Source organism: Leishmania major, chromosome 32, assembly GCF_000002725.2.
Source record: "Leishmania major strain Friedlin complete genome, chromosome 32".
Lineage (NCBI taxonomy): Eukaryota > Euglenozoa > Kinetoplastea > Trypanosomatida > Trypanosomatidae > Leishmania > Leishmania major.
This window is the reverse complement of record NC_007273.2, coordinates 537140-563924: the sequence shown is the minus strand read 5'-3', so window position 1 is coordinate 563924 and position 26785 is coordinate 537140. Positions and strand designations below refer to the sequence as shown.

The 26785-nt window shown below is 60.0% G+C and overlaps 6 protein-coding genes across 6 annotated transcripts; all 6 read left to right on the top strand.

Annotated features, from left to right (window-relative positions):
- Positions 1-1373: 1373 nt before the first annotated feature.
- LMJF_32_1430 (conserved hypothetical protein) lies at positions 1374-4775 on the top strand (the record flags this gene model as incomplete). The annotated part of the gene is made up of 1 exon (XM_001685407.1): positions 1374-4775. The coding sequence occupies one exon, from the start codon at positions 1374-1376 to the stop codon at positions 4773-4775; it is 3402 nt and encodes a 1133-aa protein (XP_001685459.1).
- Positions 4776-6653: 1878 nt separating this feature from the next.
- On the top strand, positions 6654-8726 carry LMJF_32_1420 (conserved hypothetical protein; the record flags this gene model as incomplete). Its single annotated transcript, XM_001685406.1, has 1 exon — positions 6654-8726. The coding sequence occupies one exon, from the start codon at positions 6654-6656 to the stop codon at positions 8724-8726; it is 2073 nt and encodes a 690-aa protein (XP_001685458.1).
- Positions 8727-9454: 728 nt separating this feature from the next.
- LMJF_32_1410 (hypothetical protein) lies at positions 9455-10687 on the top strand (the record flags this gene model as incomplete). Its single annotated transcript, XM_001685405.1, has 1 exon — positions 9455-10687. The coding sequence occupies one exon, from the start codon at positions 9455-9457 to the stop codon at positions 10685-10687; it is 1233 nt and encodes a 410-aa protein (XP_001685457.1).
- A 730-nt stretch (positions 10688-11417) lies between these two features.
- LMJF_32_1400 (putative DEAD/DEAH box helicase-like protein) lies at positions 11418-16493 on the top strand (the record flags this gene model as incomplete). The annotated part of the gene is made up of 1 exon (XM_001685404.1): positions 11418-16493. One exon carries the CDS (start codon positions 11418-11420, stop codon positions 16491-16493), a length of 5076 nt encoding a protein of 1691 aa, XP_001685456.1.
- Positions 16494-18049: 1556 nt separating this feature from the next.
- Positions 18050-20308, top strand: LMJF_32_1390 (conserved hypothetical protein; the record flags this gene model as incomplete). The annotated part of the gene is made up of 1 exon (XM_001685403.1): positions 18050-20308. One exon carries the CDS (start codon positions 18050-18052, stop codon positions 20306-20308), a length of 2259 nt encoding a protein of 752 aa, XP_001685455.1.
- A 1750-nt stretch (positions 20309-22058) lies between these two features.
- LMJF_32_1380 (conserved hypothetical protein) lies at positions 22059-23117 on the top strand (the record flags this gene model as incomplete). The annotated part of the gene is made up of 1 exon (XM_001685402.1): positions 22059-23117. One exon carries the CDS (start codon positions 22059-22061, stop codon positions 23115-23117), a length of 1059 nt encoding a protein of 352 aa, XP_001685454.1.
- Between the last annotated feature and the right edge of the window lie 3668 nt (positions 23118-26785).

The window sequence follows — 26785 nt, the reverse complement described above, 5'->3', positions numbered from 1 at the left end:
ATTTGATCGCGTGTCACGAAGCTGGGACTACCGTACCCGATCATCGACACGTGAGAAAAGGACGGCTTTACTCTCGCTCTCTTGCGTTGCCGTATGGCTTACAGACTTGACGTGACTTTCTCCCCCGTTGTGCACTAAAAAAAAAAATTATGCCCCCCCCCCCTTCCCCATCGACGCTCCTCTTGGCTGCACCACAAAGGACAACGACGGAAAGCTGCCACCGGTGCACCGCGGTACAAGAGAACGCAGGAGGAGACGCATCATAATTCGTCTCTCTTTTTGTTGTGGTGCAAACGTGGGTTCCCGCAAGAATTTTACCCCTCACCCCACAAAAGGAAAACAAGTAGGCCGTGCTCACTCACCACGGCATCGAAAGAGATTCATCTGCATAGGCGCGTGCTCTCTTCATCGGTGTAGCTGTTTTTCTCACCCGCTAGCTGCACCGGGTGCACCCCACATGAGTCATAGAGTAGAAGGAGGTAACGTGAGATTGACACATCTTCCTTGCGGTATTCGTCCTCCCATCTCGCTCATCGTGTCTGTTTTCTCTCGGACTAGTCTCGCTCTCTCACTCCGTCTTTTTCCCTCGTGTTTGCTTGGCCGTCTCTGTGCGTGTCCGAGGTGACAGCGACGGTGCGGTTTGTTTCCGCAAGGCTGCAGAGCAGCAGTTCAGCCTTAGCATTACTCTTTTCATTGTGCACGGGGGTGCGTGTGTGCGCCCTTTCCTTGCTATTATTCTAACTGTGTTGGTTCCCGTCTCTTCTCCGCGTTTGGACTGCCATCTGCTACACGCTCGCTTTCCACGTCCCCTCCCTCTCCTTTTCTTGCTGTTGTCTATCTGTCAGCACTCATCACTGCATGTTCTCCCCCCAACCCCTTTCTTCACGCCACAGATCCGTCGTGCACCACAGCCGGCGCCATCGATACGGCTTTCTTCTGCTAGGCGCCCACTGGCTTCGTTTGTTGTCTTATCCGCATCCGTTGCAGTCATGCTCAAGGGAATTAAGAAAGGTTTCAGCCACATGGATCCCCGGCAAATTCGCAAGCGAAACAGCAAGGCAGCGAGCGCGGTAGCCAGCGAGGAGTCCGGGGACGGCAATGCGACGCCGGAGATGTCTGTGACGCAAGCAGGCATGTCAGTGGCGCTACCAGAGGGGATGGTCGTAGGGCCCAAGTCGGTGCCGGCGCCCGGAGGTCCAATGCCACCAGGGATGCCCGTTAAGGGGGTCCTTCCACCCGGCGCCAAGATCGTGAAGGGACCACCGCCGAATGCTGTCATAAAAGTTATGACGGGCACCGAAGGACTGCCCAGCTTTTCTCGACCCAGCTCCATCTCCCCAACTCCTGGCGGGAGCCCGTCGCCAACCCCCGGGATGAAGATAATGGGGCAGCCACCGCCAGGCGCTAAGATCATTGTCGGTCCGCCCCCACCAGGCGCGAAAGCTATGCTCGGCGCGCCGCCTCCGGGATTCAAGATCATGCACAGCTCCCCACCACCAGGCACAATGCACGTAGCGTCGCCGCCGCTGAGCAGCACGCCGCCGTCGCTGTCGCATGATAACACGCCTCCGCTCCCACCGGGGATGGCTGCGAAGACCCCAATGAAGATGTTGCCGCCAGGAGCGAAGCTGATTAGCGGACAACCGCCTCTCGGATCGCGGCCAGTGTCGCCAGAGGAGGCGAGACACTCAGCGACGAGCCCTTCCCTGATCCCGTCGCGCTCGGTGTCGCCCACAAACGCGACCGTGTTTCGCATTCTGCCAAACGGTGTAAAAGTGCTTGTGAGTCCGCCCACCGTTGGAGGACCCGTCCACCCGGTGAGCAAGGCGCTACCTGGCCACCTTAGTCCACCGCTGCCAGCGAAGTCTCCGCCCAATACGCTGATCAAGTCAATGAGAGATTCGAACCTGGGAGGGGCACCGACAGCCCCGGCGTCGCGCACCACGGCGCCACTGATCCCTCCGCAGAACGTGAACGTTTCTGTCGGACCCAAGCTCTTTCCAGGGCCGCAACAGCAGCTCCCAAAGCCGACGCCGGTGCGACCCGGTGGTAGCATCGTGAAGGCAGTCGAGGCTCCCCACCGCACTCCTCCCGGGCGCAAGCAGCAGACATCGGCTGCCAAGGAACACCAAAGCGATGTGCAAGTCAAGATGCACAAGTCGGAAAGCGACGAGTTCACCTTTCAGGAGGAAGACAACTTAGACAACTCCACCGACATCCAGTTTGAGGAGGCGCCATCAGTGATGCCATCGGATTCGCCGCGGGCTGGCGCGGCGGTAGCGGAGCTGCGCCGCATCTCCTCGTCGGGCTCCTCGTCCTCGTCGCTGTCCCTCCGCAAAGACCCAGACGAAGCCACGGCGCTGCCAACGGTGATGAAGCCGCACAGCAGCACTGCGCCAACAGTGATAGCGTCGCCGTCCTCCCCATTGTCTGCCGTGGGTACAGTTGCACCTGTGGAGTACGAGAAGAGCCTGCACAGGCACCGCTCACAGGATGGGGCTAGCAAAGGGGCGAGGAAAAAGAAGCGCAAGGGCCGCCACGCGTCGCCACGGGACGACAGGCTGGACGACGGCAAGTCGTCGCGCAAGCAGAGACGCAATCATCATTACCACCGGTCGCACTCCAGCGATGTGGGCAATATCTCCAGGAGCTCGGCGTCGCTGCAGTCCTATTCCGCTCCCGGTGCTCCAGTGAGCGCCTCGCCTGCGGCGGTGGACGACAAGCAACGCCGCACACCACCGCAGCGGGCGGCAGCGAGCGGTAAAGACGACGTCGTAGACACCCCAGGGGAGCTAGGTGGCGAACAGCTGAGAGAACTCGCCTTTACGCCAGAGGCGCTCACTTCTGCTTCACGCGACCGAATCGCAGAGGACTTCTTGTCGATTCTCTGCCCTCAGCAGTATTACGGTAAGGTGCAGAAGATCAGTCGTATCCGAGCATTCAAGGCGGACCGTTCTGCCGCTACGGGCCTGCGCAGCAGCACCTCGATCTACGTCGCGACAAAAGGTGTGATGCCGAACCCGTACTTCTACCCTCAGCTGCGGCTGCGCAACAGCGATGGCGAAAAGCTCGGCAGCCTCGCGCGCGCTGACGAAGTGGCCGAGGGTGTCGTGAACACGCCAATCATTCTCTACGAAGCCACTCCTGGCAACATGCTGTTCGCCGGCACGGAGCTCGAGGCACGGCGCTTGCTCGAGAGTAACCGGAACTTTAACAGCTGCTTCATGCTGAGCAACTCAGCCATTCTCTTTAGAGCCCCTGAACAGTACGTGGTGCCCATCGCTTCGCTGAACGTGCAGTGGGTGCCGTACACCTCACCGCAGTCTGAGCCGCAGTGCCCTGTGCACAGGCGCGAGTTGCAGCTTTTCGACCCGTGCTCGAAGGAGCTCGTCTGCGCCCTGTGCGCGTCGCGCAACTGCATTCCCATGTCGAACTTTGTTGTCATCCCCGACGTGCTCGGCAACCTCGACTCGCGCCGCACGGTCGAAGAAAAGGTGTCTGTTCAGCTGGACGAGGCGCAGCAATCGGCGAAGCGGTGGGTGGAGCAGCACCAGCGGGTGCGCGAGCTGTGCGAAAGCAAAAAAGACGCCATCCGCAACCAGTTCAATCTTCTCATCAACGCCCTCGAGGCGAAGAAGAAGGAGTACATTGAGGCGTGTGAGGCGGAGTTTGCCTACGCGCAGACGGACGTCGCCCGCGAAATCCTCATCACAGATGAGAAGGTGCAGCTGCTGCGCGCCGCCACGGACCACCTCCGCACCGATCCGTCGAAGCCGCTTTTCTCCATGCAAATCGCAACCATCGCCGAGGGCTTGAGCGCCTCCACGGACCTGCCTTCGCGCTTCACGCGTGCTTCGCTGCGGCTGCCCCCGATGAGCGCCGGTCTAATGCCGAACTTAGAGGGCGTCATGTCGCAAGTGCTGGAGCTCAGTCCGCAGCTGTCCCCCTCGGGAGCTAGAGGCGGGGAATATTGTACGGAGGACCTGTCTCTCTCCAACGCGCCGTACAAACGGCCGAACTGGAAGCTTTCCAACGATGGTCGGTCTGTGGAGGAGGCCGTGAACATCGTACACAGAGATCGCTGGCGTTTAAGCGGCACCCGTGCCGCTGCTGCTGCCGCTTCCCCTGCCAAGTCGCCGCGCCCTGCAAGCCGAAACGCGGATGCGTCGCCGCTGCTTAACAATGGTCGTTCCGCCTGTTCTAGCTCTCCTGCCCGACCTGCTCTTTCTGGGCCTGTGGCGACGCGCGAGTACGTGAGAAGCATGTCTGGCTCTTCTCAGAAGCGATCTCTCGCGGGGTCAGCTTCATCGGTGCAGTTTGCCGCGGATGCGGTGTCTGTGCCGAACAGCACCGGCACTTCCCTCTTCGATTTTGCCCTTCACCACCTACTAAGCACCTTGAGCGCGTCGAATGTGAAACGGTGGTCACCGCGCTACGTGCAGTGGGCCATCCGCATCGATGATCCGGGTGACTGGGTCGGCCTCGGCGTCGGTGTTGGCAACACGATTGAGGCGTGGGAGCAAGGCAGCACAAATGACCTCTCTCACTTGTGGATTGTACCGGCGTCCATGACGGGCCAGGTGTTGTACCTGCGCGTTGCAGTGAGCTCCAGCAGCGGACACGCGAAGCTGACGGTGCACGACGTGCGTGGAAAGCAGGTAGACGGTGGTGAGGTGCCGCAGTGGAACGCGGCCCGTCCGTCCTACCCGCAGGCCACGTTTGGTGGGGGTATCGGATCTGTTCGGATGATCGAGATCCCTCACGTTGTGCACTGAGTCAGCGGTCGCGGCACGTTTGAAAGCGTGCGTGTAAGTTCATGTTCGTGTGTCTACGTGTTTGTGCGGGCACTCCTTGCGTTCGTATCTGTTCGCCTCTCCTGCTGAGCGGCATGCCCCAACGTGGAGAGAAGATGCCTGTCAGGAACTTCAACTTCACCTGTCGCAACCCGCCTCATTCTCCACTGGGGCTGTTCCCTTGGATGGTTGGGTGCTTGTTTCCAGTAGCTCGCGTAGTGTGTGCGATTGGCTGCCTTTATAGAGATCTGTGTGTGTATGTACCCATGTACATGGACCGTTCTTGTGACTGTCGTTGTTCCTGAAAGGTTAGAGTGTTTCGTTCTATAGCCCTTCTTGTGGTTTCCGTCTTGGGCGTGCCTTGGTGCTGGTATCTTCACCGCTGTTGGCTTTGTCGCGTTTTTTCCCGTTGTAGCGGTTGTCATTGCTTCTTCGCCTGAAGTGTGCGCTTCACTGTCGCCTCGTCAAGCAGTCCGTGTCTCTCGCTCTTGTGTCGCCTCTTCTGCGCGTACACACACACACACACACACGCACGCACGCCCCCACACACGTGAACCGCTTTTGTTTTTCCATTTGTTTTGTTTTTCTTCCTTTCTCGCGACGTCTCAGCTGTGCCGTCAGCCCCGTGCACGTGTGTGCACGAGGGGGATTTCATTGCATTTCTTGTGAAGGATGTCACATTAGATCGCGGGACGATTCAGGCTTGTGACGCCACTTTGTTTGTGTCGCTGTGGCCTCTTCACTGTTCACTGGCTTCACCACCACCCTCCCCCTTTTTTTCTTTTTTTTGCGTTTCCGTTTTTGCGTTGGTATGTGTATGTCTCTTTCTATCTAGGCGTGTGACACGGCTCTCTCGATCATTCTCCATACCCCGTTTCCGCACTTGGCCGCCGCCCCACACGTATATCAAGCATGAACGTGTTCGGGTATTGCACGCCCTTGCTTCTCTCCGTGTCGTAGCCGTTGCCGGTTGTGCAAGTGCACGTGGGAGCGTTTTCGTTTTGTTTGTAAGGCCTCCGGAGAAACAACTACCAAAGAACCGCAAACGCGGCAGAGCGGAGAGACGGACAACACACACGTTGGCTTTGGCATCTGCGCAACGTCGGCGGTGTCAAGCAGAGACGTCTCATAGGTCTTCTCCCACGCGTCAACCCGTAGCAGTCTTTTCGAGAGACTATCGGCAAGGCAGAATGGGGTCGTATGCCCCTCGTGTCCTCTCTTGGCCCTCGCATGCATTATAGGCAGTGTGCGAGTGTAACCCGCTAGTCAGCTAGCCCTATGCGAACGGACTTCACTCTGGCTGTCCGCTACGCGAGAGGTTATGGACGCCCTCTTTTCCTCACTCGCATTCTTCTTTATGTGTATCTCCGCCTCCTTTTTTCCGCCCTGCGTGTTTCGCTGTTGTCGTTGTCCGTGTTTTCCTTGTAAGCGAACCACGCCTCTTGCAAGTGACGTGTAGCTGTGCCACATAAGCGTTTGCTTTTCCGTGCTGTGGTGAAAGGAGGGGTGGTGGAGGCCGGCGTCACTCCTCTGTTGCTGTTTTGTGTGTGTGTGTGTGTGCGTGCGTGCTTTCCACCGCACCGCACGCCTAGTCCCGTTTGGCGGCGCAGCAGAGCGGCTTTCGGAGAATGCAGAAGAGTCCTCCAACGTCGTCTTGTTGTGTCGGAGTAGCCTTTTGTGCACCTGGCAGGCCCTGCAACATCCTCTGGCCTCGGACGCCTACTACCTGTGGCGTGGTGCACTGATAAGAAAGCGGGGTGGCGGGGAGCGACGACGGGTTTGCGTCCGCCGCTGCACCGCCACGCAGCCAAGATGAGGCACCTCCGGGAGGAGGGAGCATCCAAGTAATCCAAAGGCTCGATGCCCTTCTTTGGCGTAGATGATATCCTCTTTTTGCTGGCCTCGACGACGGCGCTGCTGTGGGCGAAGCGGGCCGATGTCGTGGAGTCCAGCGTCTACACGACAGTCAGCATCCTCACAGATGACCCTCATGAAGCTGCGCGCCGTGCCGCAGCGGCCGGCGCCGCGCAAGGGAGCACGCCAACACTGCTGCTCAAGGGCTTCGACCTGCAGGCAGAGGAGGCCAATCTTCTCTACTTTCAGAAGTCTGCCAAGCAAGTGGAAACGCGGCATCGCCCTGAGCTGTCAGCCCTGATCAGTGCACCAGACACTGCCGACAGAAGCGACGCGTCCGCCTCGGCGCCGCTGTTTGTGAAGGAAAGTGTCCACACGCAGTTCCATCAAATCCCTGTGGTGTACCAAGTGCCTCAAGTGCCGCACCGCCACTACAACCTTCACAAGCGGCGCCCTCACGTTTCCTCGCTGGCCACCGCCTCCGAGGAAGATGTCAAGGAGCGCATTGCGAGCTACTCAGTCGCCGAGGTGCAGGCACTCTTCGGCAAGATGGAGCGGGAGGGGTTGTGGGAGGCGGTCATCCACGTCAGCTACGGCATCGATCAGGCAAACCAACGGCTGCGCTACCTCAACCAGCACAACGTCGAATGCGCGATCCGCACACTGCTGAACACGTCTCATGCGGACGTGGCCCTCATCTACTACTTCCGCTTTGGCGAAGACATGCTTGTCTCGGACGAAATATTAGTGGCGCTCTTTCATACCTGTCGGAATGACGAGCAGCTCAGCCTGGAACTGTGCCACGTGTTGCAGCCTTTCAAGTCGCAGTGGACGCCGACGGTGTACGCCTGCTGTCTCACCACCGCAGCACGCTTCGACTACCAGGAAGCCATACGGCTTTACCACGCCTACATAGAGACGCAGCGCAGCCAGCAGGTGGCCTCGCAAGGCATGCTGCGCCGCGTGTTAGCCGCCTCCGCGCTTCTGTGCGAGACCGGCGTTGTGGCCGCGCCGGCGCCACTACCGCTGGACTACTTGTATCACGTCATGATACCACTCGTCATCGCGCACGATCCGGCGAGTGCGGACACCTACGTGGCAGATATGCTGGTAAAGGACGCCGAGTCCGCGCCAGATGTGCTGCTCAAGTGCCTCGGTTTCACAAAAGGTCAAGAGCTCGCCTGGAGGTATCTTGAAGACGCTGCAAGCGGCGCCATCGATTCGACGGCGACAGACGCAGTCAAGCGATGGGTGCTGGCACAGAAGAGGGCACAACGCACCGGCAGTGCCCCTCTCGACGTCGCTGGCATGGCCATTCACCTCTACCGACTGCGGCCGTCGGCTATGAACATGAACACGCTGCTGAAGCTGTGCACCGAGTGCGTGGATGTCAGGGAAGGCGAGGCAGTGAAGATGGCCTCCACCAGCGTGACACAACACGAATGGAGCACCACAGGTTCTCCAAAGAATGCGGCGTCTTTGTCTGCCACACTTAAGCGCTTGGCGAGTGGGCGGGTGGCGGTGCTGACGCACCTTCTGCTTCGCATGCCTCTCCGATCCGAGCTGGATGCCACCGTGTTGGCGCGCACCATCACCGAGCAGCACGCGTCGTGGGGGCTCGCCACGCAGTTTCTCTCTGTGATGCTGCGGCGCAAGTGCTTCAACGTTGTACCGAGTATTGCAGCGCACGTCGCCCTCCAGGGACAGTGGGCGACGGCGGCCAAGTCAATGGCCATCTATTTTAGCAATCAGCGGGCGGCCATGACAGCGAAGGAGGCAAAGCTGTGTATAGACTCGTGCGTGCACGCAGGGCAGTGGGCCAGCGCACTGTTCTGGGTGGAGCGGGCGCATGCAAAGGGTCTCGCCCTTGGGTCCTCCACCTACGACCTCGTCCTCGGAGTGAGTCGCCACTGCAGCTTCGATGCAGCGGAGCGCGTTGTGACGACAATGCACGACGTCGGTGCGTCCTGCTCGGAGCAGGCCATCCTCGATTTTATCGAGACCGCTGCCCATCGAGGGAAGGTCGCGAATGCGCTCTCTGTTCTGCGCCATCACCGCAATATTGAATGGACACCATGACGGTTTGCACGCGCATATTGTGAGTATGCTGGATATCGGTGTCTGTATGTCTGACGTAAATCGCGCTAACCTATGCATGTTTGTCGTTGTGTGCGCGCGCTGCACGTCTTGCTTTGTTCGAGAATATCGATTTCGCAGGAATCTGCCAGTGCCAAGCCCTTCCGGTGCGCGCGCTCTCTCGTTCTCTCCCCTCGTTGCAGACTCGCAAGGGCTTTTGCGCGTTTTGAAGTCTCGACTATCGGAGACACGCAACCTTGCTGCATAGAGGTGCACACGTCGTTTCACGATCCGGAGGGGCAGCAAGGAGAGGTGTGTGTATGTGTGTGTGTGTATGTGTATGTGTGTGTGTGTGTGTGTGTGTGTGTGTGTGTGTGTGTCTGTGTCGTTGTGTCGAGGGTGTGTCAGAGGTGTGCTGCTCATATGGCCGTACCTGCGTACGCCTCCCCCATACGGACCTCATTTCTTCCGCAGCTGTCCTCAACGTTGCGGCTCCCGCCTTTTGCTTTGGAGCCTTGGTTTCCATGGTGTGCGTCTGGGTGTGAAGGAGGCGTTGCCCACCCGCACACACGTACTTAGCCGTCACTGACGTCTGCGTCAACTGCCCAGTCGATGGCATGCAAGCTGAATAGCACCCGCATTGTGTCGCCTCTCCCTCCTCCGTACACCTTCTCGGCGTAACGTCGGTGCCACACAAACGCCAGCTCCATGACCACCCCGCTGCCGCTCACATGACGGCGGAGTTTACAGAGTTGGATGAGGCAAATCGCAAGGTGCGAGAGTGGAAGCGGGAGGCAAAGCAATCCGCACCTGTCAGCCTCGCTGGCGGTATTGATCTGACCATGTGTCTTGATGAGATGCGGATCGTGGTGCCCCCACTTTCGCCTTTTCAGGTGCTGCGCACCAGCGACATCCTCACCCAGCTGGTCCATATACCATCCATCACTACCACAGCAGCCGCCAGTGCCGCCTTCGGTGCACTTGTGACGCTGCTCCTCGCTACGAAAAGCAGCTTCACCCCTGTCGCGCAACAGGGGTTCTTGCGACGGTGGACGCACCGACTGTTGCGTATCATGGTCACTGCCGTGGCATCAGTTGTGTTTGCTCGATTTCTGCGTCAGCGCTACCCGACGGTGCAGCGTGTCTCGCAGTACGAAAACTTGTCTACATCTCCGGATGCTCCGTGTTTCGTCGCAAATCGTATCCTGACCATGACGAGCTCACAGGCCGGCACACACGCTGATGGGCCGCATCATTTCTGCCGCAGTCTGTCTCACCGCAACTACGACGACGCGCACTACAGCGGCGATGCCGTTGTGCTGGATATCGCCACGGAGCTGCGCGAGCATCACCAATCGCTGGATCCTGACGCCTCTCTGGCGATCACGGTGGAAGTGCTGGAAAAAGCTCGAGTGAAACTGCCCGCGGCCTTTCGGGACGGTTCCCGCCCAGTGTGGCGCCTGCTGCTTGTGACCCGCCACTCAACAGCTACTAGCCCCACCAGCGCAAGCGCCACAGAGGCCTTGACGGGACCCCCTCGCGTTTTCTTTCCGCTGGACGTTGCGTCACCAACACAGGTGGCCACGGTAGGTGTCAAAGGCGGTACTGCTGCGACGCTGGCTGAGCCCTCATCGAACGCGTACGCGTTTCTGTACCCGGAAGCGGTGGATTATCTGCATCGCGTCTTCCCTCGCTTGGTACTACTGGGCATCGACAGCCCTTCCGTCGATTTGCCGCAGGCGATGCCGCCGGGGCAGCACAGTCACGGTGCCCTGCTGCGGTGCGGCATAGCGATTCTGGAGAACCTCCGCTATACCCGCCTCTCCCCGCTCCTCGAGAGCCCGGCAGGGAACAACCAGCGCGGATGGATCTCCGGGTCGATGCTGACGGTCTTCAACGCCACTCAAAATTACGATGACGCTCGCGGCTGCTCCGTCATCTTCTTTCCGGAAGAGGCGCTATGACGAACATTTTTGCGACGCCGTCTCCCTGCTGCTGCTGCGGCCGGAGAGAATGCCAGCAGAACTTACGGCTCGGTCACCACCCTTGCATTCCCCACGTGCGATTACGTCGCCTCGTTTGTGAGGTGCGTTTTTCTGTATTTTGTGCACAACGAGAATCGAAGCTTGCAGTAACCAACGCGCGTGCGACACACCGACGGCGAGGACGTCGGTGGTGGGTGTTGGGGGGGGGGGGAATCTACAGAGGAAGCACTGAAAGAAAAACGGGCATCGTGTCTTGCGTTGCGGGATGTGCGATGGTAGAGGGGACAGGCGAGGGTAGCGCAAAAACAAAAAGCAAAGTCGCTCTCTTCCTTGACATTTCCGCCGTGCACCAAAGGCTTTCTGGCAACGTTGCCGTTTGATAGCACCCTATCTTCCTCCCCCAGCCGCCCCTCTTCAGTCTCATGTGCCTATTCTATTCCTCTTCTGCTGCCGTTTCTCTCAGTGGGAGTGATGTCCATCACGTACATTAGCGTCGCACGAGGCCAGTGTACCTCTACGCTCCTCTCACCTTCTTTTCGTTCCCCACCTTCGTAACGCCTCCCCCATCCCCTGTCGATTATGTAGACGTTGCGGTTCATAGCTTCAACGCACACGGACGCTCTTTCAGCGTGTGCCTTACCTTGCCCTTTCACCGGTGCCACGTGTAGGGGTACGTGTTTGTGCCAGAGTGTGTGCGTCGCCGCTGGTCATGTCCACTCCCGCTGCAACGTGCCTTGGTGAGCTTCTTCACTTCTTGCCGCATCGCTGCTTCACGAAGGTGCAAGAGGCCGTCATCCCGGCCCTGTTTACGAATGACCGCAACTGTCTTGTCGCCGCACCAACTGGTAGTGGGAAGACGGTCCTGCTGGAGGTGGCGATGCTACGTCTCTTTCGCAACGTTCTCGCCCCCCGCGATGACGCCGGCGCCATTGCGACAGAGGATGGCGAGGCCCGCGGCTCTTCTGGTCCACTGCAGCAGGGAAAGCGAAAGGCGGTGTACATCTGTCCCATCAAGGCGCTCGCGAACGAGAAGTACGAGCACTGGCGTGCCCAATTTCCGACCTTGACGGTTGTGATCGAAACGGGCGATCAGCAGCAGCAACAAGTAGACCAGCAGGAGCGCTCGTGCGCCACAGCGTCCGCGACCGGTGATGTGCGAGGACGCGACGGAGTGGAGAGCATGGTTGATGTATCACAGGCTGACATTCTCGTCACCACGCCGGAGCGGTGGGACAGCATCACGCGACGCTGGAAGGAGAAAGAGGTGATGGCAATCGTGAACTCCGTCGGCCTCCTGCTTTTAGACGAGGTGCACACGGTGCAAGAGGAGCGTGGCGCTGCCATGGAGGCCATCGTGAGCCGCGTCAAGGTTATTCAAGCATCGTCGAGAGCCATGCATCAACACTCGGCGACGGAGACGGCGCCAACACGCATTATTGCGATAAGCGGTACGCTGCCCAACAGTCGCGACCTGGCCGAGTGGCTTGAGGTGTCGCCGGAGATGACGTTTGCCTTCGCCCCGAGTGACCGCCCGGTGCCGCTGACGATACGTGTGATCGGCTACGCGCACGACTCGCCAAACCCGTTCGCGTTCCATCGCTTCCTCTCCTTCAAGATATTCGGCTTCATGCAGCAGTACAGCCAAGGTAGGCCGACGCTCGTTTTTTGTGCCTCGCGGAAGGATACGACAATTTCGGCGCAGCGCATTGTTGAAGACATCCGAGATGCCGCGGCTCGCCGGGGGCAGTTGGCGCAGCTCGAACCCTCTGCAGAAGCGCAGCAGCTGATGCAGCAGGCTAGCGACAAGCAGCTACGCAGCTGCCTGATGATAGGTGTTGGTTTTCATCACGCAGCCATGACCAAGGAAGACCGCCAGCTTGTGGAGCGGATGTTCCGCGAGCAGTACATTGCCGTCGTATGCGCCACAACAACCCTCGCCTTGGGTGTGAACTTACCCGCGCATCTCGTTCTTATCAAAGGAACTACTTTTTTCTCGAGCGGGCGGTCCCACGACATGCCCGTGTCAGAGGTGATGCAAATGTGCGGGCGTGCCGGTAGACCGGGCTTCGACACGCACGGCATGGCGCTAGTGCTTACCATGCAGCGCAGCGTGCACCTGTACGAGACACTCACTAGCGGCGCCGTGACGCTAACCTGCGTCGAGAGCCACCTGCACTGCCACATGATCGAGCACGTCAACGCGGAGGTGGCGCTGCGCACTATCCACAGCTTCCCCTCCGCGATGGAGTGGCTGAAGACGACGTTCTTCTGGATCCGCCTGCGCAAGTGTCCACCACACTACGGGCTGCAGTTTGCAAACCGGGCCGAAGAGCTGGAGTTTAACGCAGAGGCTTTCGTGGAGGCGCTCATGGAGCGCGCGCTGCGCGTGCTCATGGAGGAAGGTTGCGTGCGTCTGAGTCATCTGGACACGTTGGCGCTCTCGGCGGCGAGAGGGCCGGCCGCGCCAGTCGCTACAGGCGACATGGAAGACATTAAGCATCCCTCGGCGGTCTTTGAGACAACGCGGTTGGGAAGGGCCATGTCCCGCATGTACATTCTGTTTGACACGGTGTGCACCCTTAACGCAAGACTCAAGGACCGCGGGGCGGCGAGTGCGAACAGCGACGCGCCCGACGACGGCTCTGGTGCGGATGCGTGTGCTAGTGCCATGGACGTTGGCGTAAAGGCCACAACACGGACAGGCTGTATGAGCGTCGTAGAGGTGCCCGAGTGCTCGTACGCGAGGATCGACACCTCATTAGCAGGCACGCAACCGCACCGCACAGCAGCAGACGCGACCGCGTGTTCGTCAAGGCGACGTATGATGCCCTTCAATCTGCGGGAGGTTCTCCAGCTTCTCTGCCACTGCCAGGAGCTTGTGGAGGTTCGCCTGCGCCAAGGTGACCGCGGCCCGCTGAACGAGCTGAACAAGACAGTAAAGTACCCGCTACACAGCGGACGCCGTGGCGGGCGCGAGGTCCGGGAGGACTGGCAGAAGGCCTATGTGCTGATTCAGGTCCACATCGGGCTGCTTCCCCTCACGGAAGTCTCCCTGCGGAACGACTCTCTGCGTCTGTGGACGGTGGTGCCGCGCATGTCGCGCTTTCTGGAGGAGTACGCGTGGGCCGCCACCACTTCCTACAGTTTAGCCACGCATGCAAACCTACTGGCCCGCTGCATCGATCGCCGTGTGTGGCCAGACGGGCTCGTGCTGCGCCAGCTCAAACATGTCAGCGACTCGGTGGCGAAAGCTCTGCTGCGGGGCGGGTATAGCACGTTTGAAAGCCTCGGCGGTGTCGACGCACGTCAGCTGGAGGTGCTGTGCAGCCGACTGCCACCTTTTGGCTCCCAAATACTGAGCGAGGTGCGACGTCTGCCAAGGATATCGTTGGACATTAGCTTTACGGCTTCGCCTGCGGAGTCGGACGGCAGAGACAACCAACATTGTGTGCCGAGTGGAGTTGTGCAGCTCACGTTGTCTCAAGGTACCGAGGCGGTGTCTGACGAAGGTGTCCCCAGCGCGGCGTGGAGGCAGCGCTCGGAGACTGCCTCATCGAAGGCTGCAGGCGGGCAACCACAGCTGCTCAGCGACATGGTTGCGCTTGATTCCACGCGCGTGCTTCTTCTTGTCGGGATGCCTAGCGAGGATCGTGTGCTCTTGAAGCGATTTGTGCCGCTCTCTGCCTTTGGTTCACCGAGCGCCCCACGTAGTACAGCAGGGACAGCATCGAGATCGACAGCAGATGGTCTCTGTGCGCGGACACTCTGCTTCCCTTTTGTCTCTCCACCCTTGTCGCGTGACACCAGCGGTGGTGGTGGTGGCAGAGGCAGGCGAATCGAAGCTCGGTGTCTGGTGCTGAGGGTCGTGGGGATGGACACCGTGACGGCGCGCGATGAGGAATTCTCTACAGCTCGTGGCGATGCTGCGAGCGACAGCATCCACAGGTCAGCACAGAAGTCCGTGGCCGACGCTTGTGTGCGTTTTCCCACGCCAAAGGACGTTGCGCTTCTTCCCCAGATGAAGGCGCCGCAGACAGCGCTGTCAGTGCAAGTGGCGTCTGAGGCCCGCGCCGCGTTCAGCGAGCTACTGGAGGACATCCAGTACGTCGCAAGTGCGGGAGACCCAACTCAGTCCCACCGCACCGCGCCACGACAACCGTCCATCTCACGCAAGCGCACTCGTATCGACCAAGGGGCATGTCGTGCCGCAGAGGACGGTCAAGGGACGCAGAAAAATGAGACGCGCCCGAAAAATGACAATACCGCCGCCATGTCGCCACTCTCAGCAACGGCGAACGTCATCTCCCTCCTACCAGTCCCAGGTGCGCCAGATCTGCGTGACGCCGATGGTAGTGGCTCCGCCGGTGCGGCGACGTCTGAGGTGTCCCAAGAGCGCGCAGCTGCGGGCGGGTCGTCTCTCGACTCCGCGGGTTCCTCGCCTGAGCATCGTGCTGACAAAGAGGCCCGCTTAGAGGAACCCTTACGTGACCAGAACACTCTGCAGCATCTCAGCGAGTTCCCGTCGAAGCTGGTGCACGAATCGCCATCACTGCGGCAGGCCCGACTCTGCCCCTCCCCGGAGACCGGAGCCGCGGATGCCCTTGCTGCATCAACGCCATCTGCGGCGCACAAGCGAATGGCACGAGTTCGTCTACGTCCATGCACCTCGCCTCCAGCGTCCCGACCTCCCGACGTCGCCGACGCTTCCCCACGCGCTTGTCTTCCAGCACTGCAAAGAGAGAGACCATTCTCTACCCCGCAGGCAGCTTCGTCGAGGCCAGTGCACCCTCACGACTACGGCGACACACCTCCGGATGCCACAGCGTCAGTGGACCAGCGGCGCACATATCCGTTGAGACGCATGACTCCGTGGGGCGGGCAATGGCATCCTTCGATGGTGGCACCAACGCTGCCCCCGTCCAGCCGCTTCGTGGTACGCGTGCCGCCACCTCACGCCTCATCTCTTCACTTAGGCAGAGACCGCATGCACGGTAGCGCGCGCCAGCGGAGCGACTTTGTGGAACCGCAGGAGGCGTTCTACTACCCGCTGGACCCTCAGCAGGCGCCACCAGACATGCGCTATGTTGTCAGTGGCGTGCAGGGCGAGTGGTGGCGGCCTAGCTATATGCAGGACCCGGGCTGGATGCATGGGACCGTTGTGTCCCCGCATCCGTACCCCTATCGCACGCCTTCTATGGTGACTCGGTCAGCCAACTACGGGCCGATGCTCGCACGACCGAGTAGCGTTGGATATCTCCCAACTCACTGGGAGCACGTTGCTGCCGTTCCTCCGTCGCGCTTTGCAGGGCAGCGCCCGCCGTCTTTCTTTGCGTCTCGGCCGCCACTTGAATTCGCCGAAGAACACCAACAGATATGGCAGACGGGCTCCCGGCTGTCTAGCTACCCGCCTTCCCCAGTGCCCAGTGTATCGCTACCGCATCAAGCGTCTTCGCCGACCCCATACACTGTGCTACAAACCCAGCCCTGGCCTCGTCCACCGCCACCGCCGGTTTACGACCCTCGTGACTGGCGTCCGTCCGCATCTATGCAGCGCGAGCCTGTGCCTCCACCGCTGTGGGGGCCGGTGACCCGTGAGCACCAGAAGCAGCGCTTTGCTGTGACGGAGGGCGATCCGAGTGCAAGAACAGCCCCCTCAGACATGTCTGTGAGCCGCGCGGACGCGTCTGTTGCAACACCCGCATCGATGCCCACCAGTGACGGTGGCAACTTCCCCTCGCGCGTTCGTCGCCGCTCTCCAATGGTGACTCAATCGTGGTGGCAGTGATACCGAGCGCGTGTCTGACTTTTTTTTGCGATTTCCCGTCCCCCTTTTTTCCGGGAAGCTGGAGGGTGGGAGTGGGGGGTTGTGCTGCTGCCTGAGTGTGCCGGGCCGGTGCCCGCGCGCTCCTGCTGCTGCTGCTGCTGTTGGGCCTGCTGCTGCCATATCTGCTATTTTTCCCTCTCTGTCTCTCTGCTCATTCAAGTAGCCAACAAGAGAATAATAGGTGTCGCACAAACAACAGCACTGTGCTGATATTCTGATCTGTCATGGACACGTATGTCTGCGCCGCAAGCTGGAGTGACTTTCCCCGCATCGGCTCGCTTGCATGACAACGCGGGCACGCTGCGGACAAGTCGAGATCCACGATTTGCCCGCATATGGCGAGGCAGACGGCGAGCAAAAAGTCCGAAGGCACCCACTCGCTTTCCGTTGTGGCGCAACAGCGTCACCTGCCTCTCTTATCACTTTTGGTCACTTTTTCTCTTGCACCTTTTGTCCTGTCGTGCACGTCGCTGCCGCTAGAGCTGGTTCGCTGCTGCCCGCCGCTTCGCGTGCAGCAGCGGCGCTGATCTTGCGGCACACACACATATACGCAAACAGTGTATAAAAATTTGTATATATATATACGTATATGTATATATGTTTACTGAACAACAACACTGAGTGTTGCTCTGTCCCGCGAGCACCCCACACCCACGCCTCTCCACACAGAGAGAGAAACAGTGATACCCCCGCATTCTTCCTATGCGATCTTCTACACCCCCTATTTCCGTTTTCTCTTTTCGCCCAACAACACTTGCGCAATCCATCCACTCATCCATCCGCAGCCAGGAACACACACACACACACGCACACATTCACACATACATCGGTTGTGCCCTTCGTTTCTTTCCCTATCTTCCTTCCGCCACCCTCTTGTTCCTCATCCGTTCCAAGGAGGAAGTAAGCGAGAGAGCAGAAAATCAACAGCAGAAACGCAGTGCCGACACCGACGATCACTACCAGCTCTGCGAGAGGAGTGCGGAGCTAAGCGGTAAGGGCGCACCCCTCTTCTACTACTATTTTACCGTCATTGTTGACTTACGTGATGCACTGACCACTCGCTAGGGTTTGCTGTTGTTCTTACCCCCCGGATCCCGCTCTGTTGCTCTCATCTCTGGCCACCTTGCTGTTTGCTCTTGCGCCTTCTACAAGTACGCACCACGTATCCGCGAGCGACTGTCGTACCCCGAACAGTGCACACGCACCTTTCTCTCTGTTGTTGTCTGTTTCGACTTGCTTTCTTCTCTCACTATACCCCCCCCCCCCCACACACACACACATTGACCTCAGAAACTCACTTCCCGCTGCTTGCTTGTTTGGTCTTATGCGTGAGCGCATCCTCCTCTTCCTCTTATCTGTGTGCCTGTCTGGCTGTACGTTGCTGCAGCTTTCTTCGCGGACAGCGAGTCTGCGTGTGCTCATCGCTTCTTGTCACTTTTCCCCTTCCCCTCTCCCTCTTCCAGTAGTGTCGTAGTTTCTTTGCGTTCACGATCTCGTCCAGGCAGTACCCTACTCCGATGATCATCGGTGCACCGGCGAAAAGATGGGCAACGGAGAGTGTTCCTGAGCTACTCGCATCCCCACAGACAGACCTCGCTGCGGTGTTGTTGTCCGACGCCGTTGCGGACTACCTGCACAGCATCGATTCCGTCGGGGCCGCCCGTGTGAATCGACGCGGAGGCGACGGCTCCGAGAAGGACGAGGACGGCAGCTCCGACGGCATCCCGAGCGCTGTGCATGTTGTTCTTCAATACATTGTACGGCATGCAGATACGCTCTTCTCGCTGCTTCACGGAAAGGTGCAGATAGAGAACGGCCCTGCGGGCTCAAAACACCAGCCGCAAGGCTCCTTTCCGACTGTCTGCACCACGCCAGGAGAAGCCAAAGCATCGACGGGAGTCGTAGAGATCCAGCACCCATGCAAGGGGAATCACGCTAACGGTGCGCCGACATCAGCCGCCGCCGTCATCGGCGATGCTGACGAGGAGCAGGAGCGGCGGTGCCTCGCGAACTTGACGGAGCTGCTCTCCTTCTGTATCACCCACTCACAGGAGCGATCGGAAATCAACGCGGTCGTGGCGGCCTGCATCGAAGCACTGAGTGTGGCGAAGACACTGGAGTCACAGCGCACGTTTGCTGTGCAGCGTCTCCTGCTGGAAGCCTTCGATAATGACTTCGAGGCGACCACGCAGGCTATCGCCGACACCCTCACGCATTCGACCATCAAAGGTGTGGTGGAGAACCTGGCGAGCAACTCCATTGTCGCCGAGACCCTCATAGCGCTCTTTGGATCAGCGCTGTCCGCGGTGTGGATGGTGAAGTCAACGACCAAGACGGCGCTCTTCACGTCGCAATGGATTCGACTGGACTTCCCGACGACGCTCTGCGCCTACCTCCCCATCGCCATTCGCGACCCCGGGATGTACCACTACTTTTACTTCTTCAAGGAACTACTCAAGCGCGGGTACAGCCACAGCGCTGGGCCGATCGTGGATGTGCTCCTCAGCGAGCCGCTTGTCTCCGACTACGTTGAGCACATCTTAAGCTGCTGCGAGCAGGACGTGGGGAGGTCGGCGCTCTTGACGCCAGAGGGCGCCGCAGCGACGCCTGTGTCGCTGGCGGCGGATGGGATGGAGTTGCTTGTCTCGATCATTGGCCTCGTGCGGAAGTCGCTGGTGCTGCCCGAGACAAGCTACATGTACGAAACGGCCATACGGTACATTACGCCGGTGGCGGTGCTTCAGGCACAGGCGCCACGCATGACGGCGCTCCTTGCCCCGACTGCACAGGAGGAGGCCGAGCTGGACGTACACGCGCCATCTGCGGATGCGTCGCCACGCTTCCTCTCTGCCGTCGCTCCAGCCGGGATGTATGGCCTGGGCCCGCTCCGGCTTGCGGTCTGCGAGTTGTTCGTGGAGTTCTCCCTCTTCCAGCTGGCCAGTACCGACAACACCCTCATCACGAGCGGCTTCTTCCCTGCGCTCATCGGCTGTTGCGAACTCTTTCCGCAGCACGACGCGCTGGCCAGAGCTCTGCACCGCTGCATGCTGAGCATCTTTCAGCGGGCAACGCTCGTTGGCGAAAGTCTCAGCGCTGCGGCCGAGCGGGATTGCCTGTGGAGGTACCTGGTGAAGGCAGACACTGTTGTGCTGCGGTGTGGCGCAGTCGAATCTGTCCTTGGCGCGCTGACGCGCTTCGCGCAGAACCCGAATACGTCCCTGTCGAGCCTCTGCATCGATCTGCTGACAAACTTGTCCTCGCTGCCACTCTTCCAGTCCGCCGCCGGTGGCCCGTTTGAGAAGCACCTGGACGCTTTTAAGGCGTGCGAGGCCATCCAAGAGCGCGTGCGCCACATGGACGCCCCGATCACGGGTGAGCGCTTTAAGGAGCGCGGCTCGACCGGGCTACCGCAGCTAGTACACCGCGATACCATCAACCTCGCAGGCGATCGCTTCCACGGCCCGAAGGCGGGCGGCCTCTCTCGCGGCTCGCGCCTTTCCGGGTTCTCAAGCAAGTTGGCTAAAGGCTCGTACATAGTTTTGCGCCGCAGCGCCGACGACGACCGACCACAGCGCCCAGCACCGAACGTGGTAGTGGACATCGAGGCCCTGAAAGAGGAGGTGCACACCCTGCAACAGGGCGGTTCTCCGGCCCTGCAGTCGTACCCCAACTTTAGCGACGTGAACTTCAATTTCTTTTCCTCGTCGGCGGAAGGTGACACAGACGAAGATCAGAACGACGCTGCGACTCCATCATCAGAAGAGCACCGAAATTGACACATATTCTCTTTTTTTTTCTGCACATCCCCAGCACGTGTTGTTGCTGTCGTCTTCGTCGCTGGTGAAAATGGGCATCAGTGCGCCAGCAGAGCTCTTTTCCCGCTCCTCCCCAGTATTCCCGTGTCCGCTTCTCTTTCTTGCGTTGTGCCTCTGTGCGGTTGGGTCGCGCATGTTTTCTTTTGGTCTTCAAGTAGTTTCTCCCTTCCCATGACCGGGCACCCACGTCATCGCATGCTGACTCAGAGCCCAGCGCCCTCCCCCCTCTCTCCCCACTTCTTCTGGGGAAGCCCAGCAGCCCACCCGAGTCTCCCCCTGCTATCCTCCGCCACGTGCCGGACCACCTGTGGTTGTGACACGGGCAGGCACCTACGACGTAAGGGGGCGGGGGAGGAGGGGGGCCTGGGCGGTGTATCGCTGCTGACGTCGGCGGCCAGGTCCGGGACGGCGTGGCGTCGCCGCGACCCGCGACCGTGCCGGCACGGCGGCGCCATCCATGCGAGTTTAGGCGGCGTGCCAGCGTGACTCGGACGTATCCCACCCACGCGCCCCGGCCCTCGCATAGCTTACTAGCGTCGTTGGGGAGGCTGAGTGCCACCCTCGATGGGGGAAGGGAGGGGGATGCGCCCGGGGTGGCGACGGGGGGGGGGCATGACGGGCGCGGCTGTGAGGGGCCCTGCGGAGCGGGCCTCTGGGGGTATAGTTGGAGGGAGAGTCCCTGCCTCGGATGGCTGGGTCGGTGCATGGCTGCCGCACGTGTGCCTGCCGCTGCTTCGCAGGACGCGCTGGGCAGGAGGGGGCCTGCGGCAGGCCGGGTGTCGAGTGAAGTGTAACCCGTGCTCTGTCGCAGAAAACGGCCACGGTGAAGCAGACCTCTGCCTCGTTGCCGTTTCCTGCTGGCCCACCTCTTTCTTTTGTGGAAATGTATTGCAGTCGAGTCTGAGGTACATTTGCCAACGCAGGGGAACCGTCCTCCCCGTATTCCCCATGAGTCCCTGTTTTGCGTGTTCCTGAGTGGGTGCTGGTGGCGGCGTTGTTGCCTTTTTGTCTCTCGTCCTCTCCCGTCTAATGTTGCCACTGTTGCAATGGCGAGGATTGTGTAGTGTGTTGTGCCGATCAGGGTGCGTGGTGCACTTTTTTTCCCTCTAGCTTTTCCCTCCCGTTGCCATGAAGTCTTCGCATGTCTCCGTTGGACAGTGCCACGTGTTGGGGGGCGGGGCTGAGTGGGGAAGGGGTGGGGGAGCAGTCAGATGTACACCCTCTCCTCTCCGCCAAAAACCATGTTAGAAAAGTCTCGGAAAGCTGCCGCTTGTCATCGTTCTGCAGCATACTGCACTCACACAGGCGCATCGAGCTGCGGAAGGGTGTACCCCAGCAGCGCGACGTGCACTTTATTGCTCACCACCCCACCCACCGTCTCCGCCTTGTCTTCCTCCCTGCTGTTTTTTGTTTGCTGCGCGACTGTGGCCACGTCACAGGAGCTCTTGAGTAGGTTTGGCATGCACAAGGAGGAAAGGACCGTTACGTGTTTAGGTTGCAGCGGAAACAGCGGACATTCTACCTTTGCCCTGAGCGACTTGTTCATGTGCTCTGCTTTATCCGTGTTGGTTGGCTGCTGCACACGTCTCTGCCACTCAGGTCCCTACGACCATACCCACAGCGGAAACACAGCTGGAAAGGGGAGGCGTGAACAGCCATCGAGCACAAAGTTGCTCGCCCGGACTGCCCCTGCCCCTGTGTCATTTGATTCATGGATACAAGTGCACGCCGGTGTTTTGTGGAGGTGTACACAGACGGGTGCGATGAGCCCCGTCTGCTGCAGCTGGAGCCGACGGTCAAGTTCCACAATGTGCTAAGGCGCTTCGACAAGGATGGCGACCTGTACTGGGGTGACCACCGCATCGACCCACAGACGACCCCCGTTGCCGTGGGCATGGACTGCGGGGTCGACAAGGCAAATACGCTGTGGTTCATTCCAGCCCTGCCACGCGCGAAGCCCTGCGGTGTTTCCCGCGTTGACTCCACTGCGCCCTTGGGTTCGCCGCCGCCGGTAGACGCCACGGAAGGCCCGGCACTCCGTCCTGCTCGCGGCACATCGCTTCCTGCCTACTTCGACGATCGCGCCGCTCCTTGGCACAGCAGCGGCGACCATGCAGCGCGCGGTTCGCTCATTCGAGCGTGGATGGCGTCGGCGTCAGCAGCGACAACACCGTCGTGGTACTCTCGACCGCGGCTCTTGTCTCCGGTGCCACTGTCGCTTCCTCGATCGGCTGTGAGGGTACCACACACGCAGGTCCAGCCGCCGTCGGGGATGCCCACAGACCCCATCATGCATGCAGCCGGCGGTAGCCGCCATACCGGCGCGCCGGTGGCTGCACTCGAGGCTCACGGAGGCGAGAAAATCGCGCCCGTTCGCCGCCTGTGCGCTGCGCCGGCCCCACGTGCGCCATCGCCGCCGCACTCCACCGTCCCGGTTCGGCGCAACGCACCCGTATGCATAGATCCTCATGTTCTCGTCGACGATACCTCTGACGCCGTCGAGGCGCTCCAGACAGAGCTGCGGCACTTGAGCAGCGAAATGCGAGCGATGCGACTCCGCAACCCTCTTGATTACAACAGCGTGACGCCGATGCGTCAGGTTGTAGTGCGGCCCGCCGGCATGGACGCTGCGCCGGCGATTGCGTCGCCAATCTGCCTCTCAATGGCGGAGCCCAGTGTGGAGGAGCTGGCGACTGAGCTGCACGACAAGCAGATGCACCGGCTTTACAAACAACGTCACTTGTACCTCACCCACGATTTCCACGTGTAGGCGCGCCACCGACAAGGCCATAATACGCGCATGGCGCGCTGGCCTTGGTTTGTGTTTTCGTCTCTGCGTCGCCATTCCTTTTGCGGAAAACCCCCCTCCCCAGTGAAAAACGGCCGCCCTGGCCTGGCGCCCCCGGCCCGCCGCGCCAAGCGCCGCCCATCGTGCCGCCGCCCCCCCCCCTCCCTACCGTCCCCACGAGGCCGGGTCCTCCGCGCGCCACCCGCCCGCCTGCGCTTTTCCCGAGGGCAATAGGGGCGAACAGCCCCACCCCCCAGCCGGCCGCCTAGCACGACGAGACCGTTCACCCCCCCCCCCCCCACACCACCACCACCTCCACCCCAGCCACCCAGCGCGCGCCCTGGAGAGACGCATTCCCAAGAAAGGAGCCCGCGGCGGGATCACTGGAGGACGTGCGCGCACAAGAAACGACCCCGCCCGAGGAAGTAGGTTCCCCCATGGATGGCGGCGACTCCTCCATCAACGCGTGCCGAGAAGCGAGTCGGGTCATGGGAACACATCACGAATACAGTTGCACTCTCCAGCAACCATAGCTCGTATCAGACAAAATCGCTGGCACCTTCCAGTGTGTCGAGTGCCCTGCCTACCCGCAGTCTCACAGGCAGAAAACATGTTCAGAGCTGTAATGCTCTCACCATAATGGGTGCGCGGGGGAGCCACGCCACCGAAAACGCGAGAGCGCCGTTCATAGCGCTGACGAATCTCCACGGGGGGGGAGCAGCCCGATCTCAAAGCACTGAAGTACGCTTCATCTGTCCAAAAACTCTTACATGCCTGGAACGGCAATCTGGTAGACAAGGAGAGAAACAAAACCAGCGGGCACGCCACTTTCCAACAGGCTCTACCCGCCACACGCTCGGGTGCACATCGCCGATGTCCGTATCCGGCTGCCTTTTCGCCTGGAGGCTAGCCAACGTCGCCCTGGGCGACGCTCCCCCCCCCCCACTGGCGCTCAAGTAGGGTGATCGAGCAGGGTCGAAGGCACGAGCGTTCGCGCTAGGCAAGAGTGGCCCACTCATACTCGGTGACGGACGCCACCCACGAGGGAGTATCAACCACAAAGCGTCCAGCACCCGCACACACACAGGCAGCGGCCACGAACGGGACCGACGGCTTACAGGACATGTCGACCAACGCTCGTTACGAGAACAACCTCCTCCCCGTGATGATCAAGCCGAGAAACATAATGTTTTCTGCAGGAACCACGTGAAGCATCTCAGGAAATCATGACACGCATCGCCCCGTTGGAAAAACATTGACAGACGTTTTCGTGTTCAACCTGTGCGTTCTGCTCTACAACGCGAGAGCGAACTCCAACTATACCCCTTGCCGCTCTCCATAGCCCCCTGACTTCCCCAGAAAAAAAAAACGCGTCCTGCGAAGCAGCGGCAGGCACACGTGCGGCAGCCATGCACCGACCCAGCCATCCGAGGCAGGGACTCTCCCTCCAACTATACCCCCAGAGGCCCGCTCCGCAGGGCCCCTCACAGCCGCGCCCGTCATGCCCCCCCCCCCGTCGCCACCCCGGGCGCATCCCCCTCCCTTCCCCCATCGAGGGTGGCACTCAGCCTCCCCAACGACGCTAGTAAGCTATGCGAGGGCCGGGGCGCGTGGGTGGGATACGTCCGAGTCACGCTGGCACGCCGCCTAAACTCGCATGGATGGCGCCGCCGTGCCGGCACGGTCGCGGGTCGCGGCGACGCCACGCCGTCCCGGACCTGGCCGCCGACGTCAGCAGCGATACACCGCCCAGGCCCCCCTCCTCCCCCGCCCCCTTACGTCGTAGGTGCCTGCCCGTGTCACAACCACAGGTGGTCCGGCACGTGGCGGAGGATAGCAGGGGGAGACTCGGGTGGGCTGCTGGGCTTCCCCAGAAGAAGTGGGGAGAGAGGGGGGAGGGCGCTGGGCTCTGAGTCAGCATGCGATGACGTGGGTGCCCGGTCATGGGAGGGGTGAAACGATGTTACGGAAAAAACAGAAGCATCAAATGTGTTGGACCGCATTGGCGGGTGTGTTTAGACGGCTGCTGTACGGCCGAATATATGAGACAGATACACGCATGTCTTTTTCACGACAGGGTGCGGGCGGGCGAAAAAACAAAAAAAGAAATGGCGCGAAAAAGCGAGACGCACACATGCCTGGTGCACCAAGAGAACGGAGAGCCGTGAAGTGGAGGCGAAGGAGAGAAAAGGTTGAGTGGGAGACGTGCGTAGTTGGGGATACACGTGCTGGTGCAGCAGCAGCAGCAGCAGCAGTGCATTTGGCATGAGAGGGCGAGTGGAGAGAGAGGGTGGGACTGCAGAAAAAGCCGGCCATACCTCCTACCCGCTCTCTTCGTCTTGCGATAAGAATCCACGTCGACTCCCTCCACTGGTATGACAAACTGCAGCAAAACACTGCGAGCCGTACCACACTGGTGGTGCACATCGTGTAGCGTCTTCCCATCACACGCGATACCTACAAAACCTTGCCAATCGGTGAGTAAAACCTCTTTGCGAGATCACACGCGGCACGGCCGCTTTCCATTTTGTGTTGATGTTGTGTGCTGATGTTTTTCTTTTTTTTTGTGTGTGTGTTGTAGTTCTTACTTGGAAGGAAAAAAGCACCGAAAGGGAGATGAAGCAATAAAAAGATGAGAGACGCGGGCACACGATACCACATCAACGCGTCGTCTCACAGAAACACACACACACACACAGACACATGTGGGTGTTTTGTCCGCCGCATCATCATCTCCATCGCCGTCGTCGCCACGTATGCGTTATCCTCTTCGTTGACCAAACAACAACCCTCCCTCCCGCTCACCACCAAAACAGAAAAATGAAAGCACACACACCCACACCCACAAAGCGAGCCCGTCGCGGGAGCGCACGGCTGCGCAAATTGGAGCGCATGCGGGAAGGGGAAAAGGAAACACGAAAACTATAGCACCAAGACCGACACACACACACACACACACACACAGCCACAGTTGCGCGGGAAGCTCACAGAGCGCCCACAAAGAATGAGGCAGTCATACGTACTCCCTCATACACCTTTCCTGCTCACATACCCACAGACACAGGCGCACACGGCAGCACATCACCGACAAGATGACCACGCCGACCGGCGTAAGAGGAGAGAGGGCGGACGAGAGAACAGGAAAAAAGAAACACACGATCGACTATAGTGACACACAAAGATGTGCGCGATACCCGGCACACACAGGCACACACACGCGCACAGACATACCGCCACCGTTGCCTCGCGCCTTCACGCTGACTGCCTTAAAAAAAAAAACTATATGTGCTGTTTATTAGCAACAACCAGAAAAAGTCCGACATCACTTCACATGCACCAACACGCCCGCGAGTGCCCAGAAAACGGGATGGGGAGGGGTGAGAAATCCGCCAGATCCGCCCTTGTTTACGCCGTCTCCGCCGAGTGCCGGCAACCAGCAGCCGAGAGACCGCCGCGCAAGCAAAAGCCCCCTTGTACTTCATCGCTCACAAGCGAAGGCTAACTAAGAGACTACGCGTCAAGGTGAAGGGATGCTAGCGGCACCGCTTCCTCTCCCACCCTTTTGTTGCCCTCTGTGTCAACGCCGCTCAGGGAGGTCGTTGGTCATTCACAACAATAAAAACGTCCCGCCGGCGTGCGCGTCTCTCTGC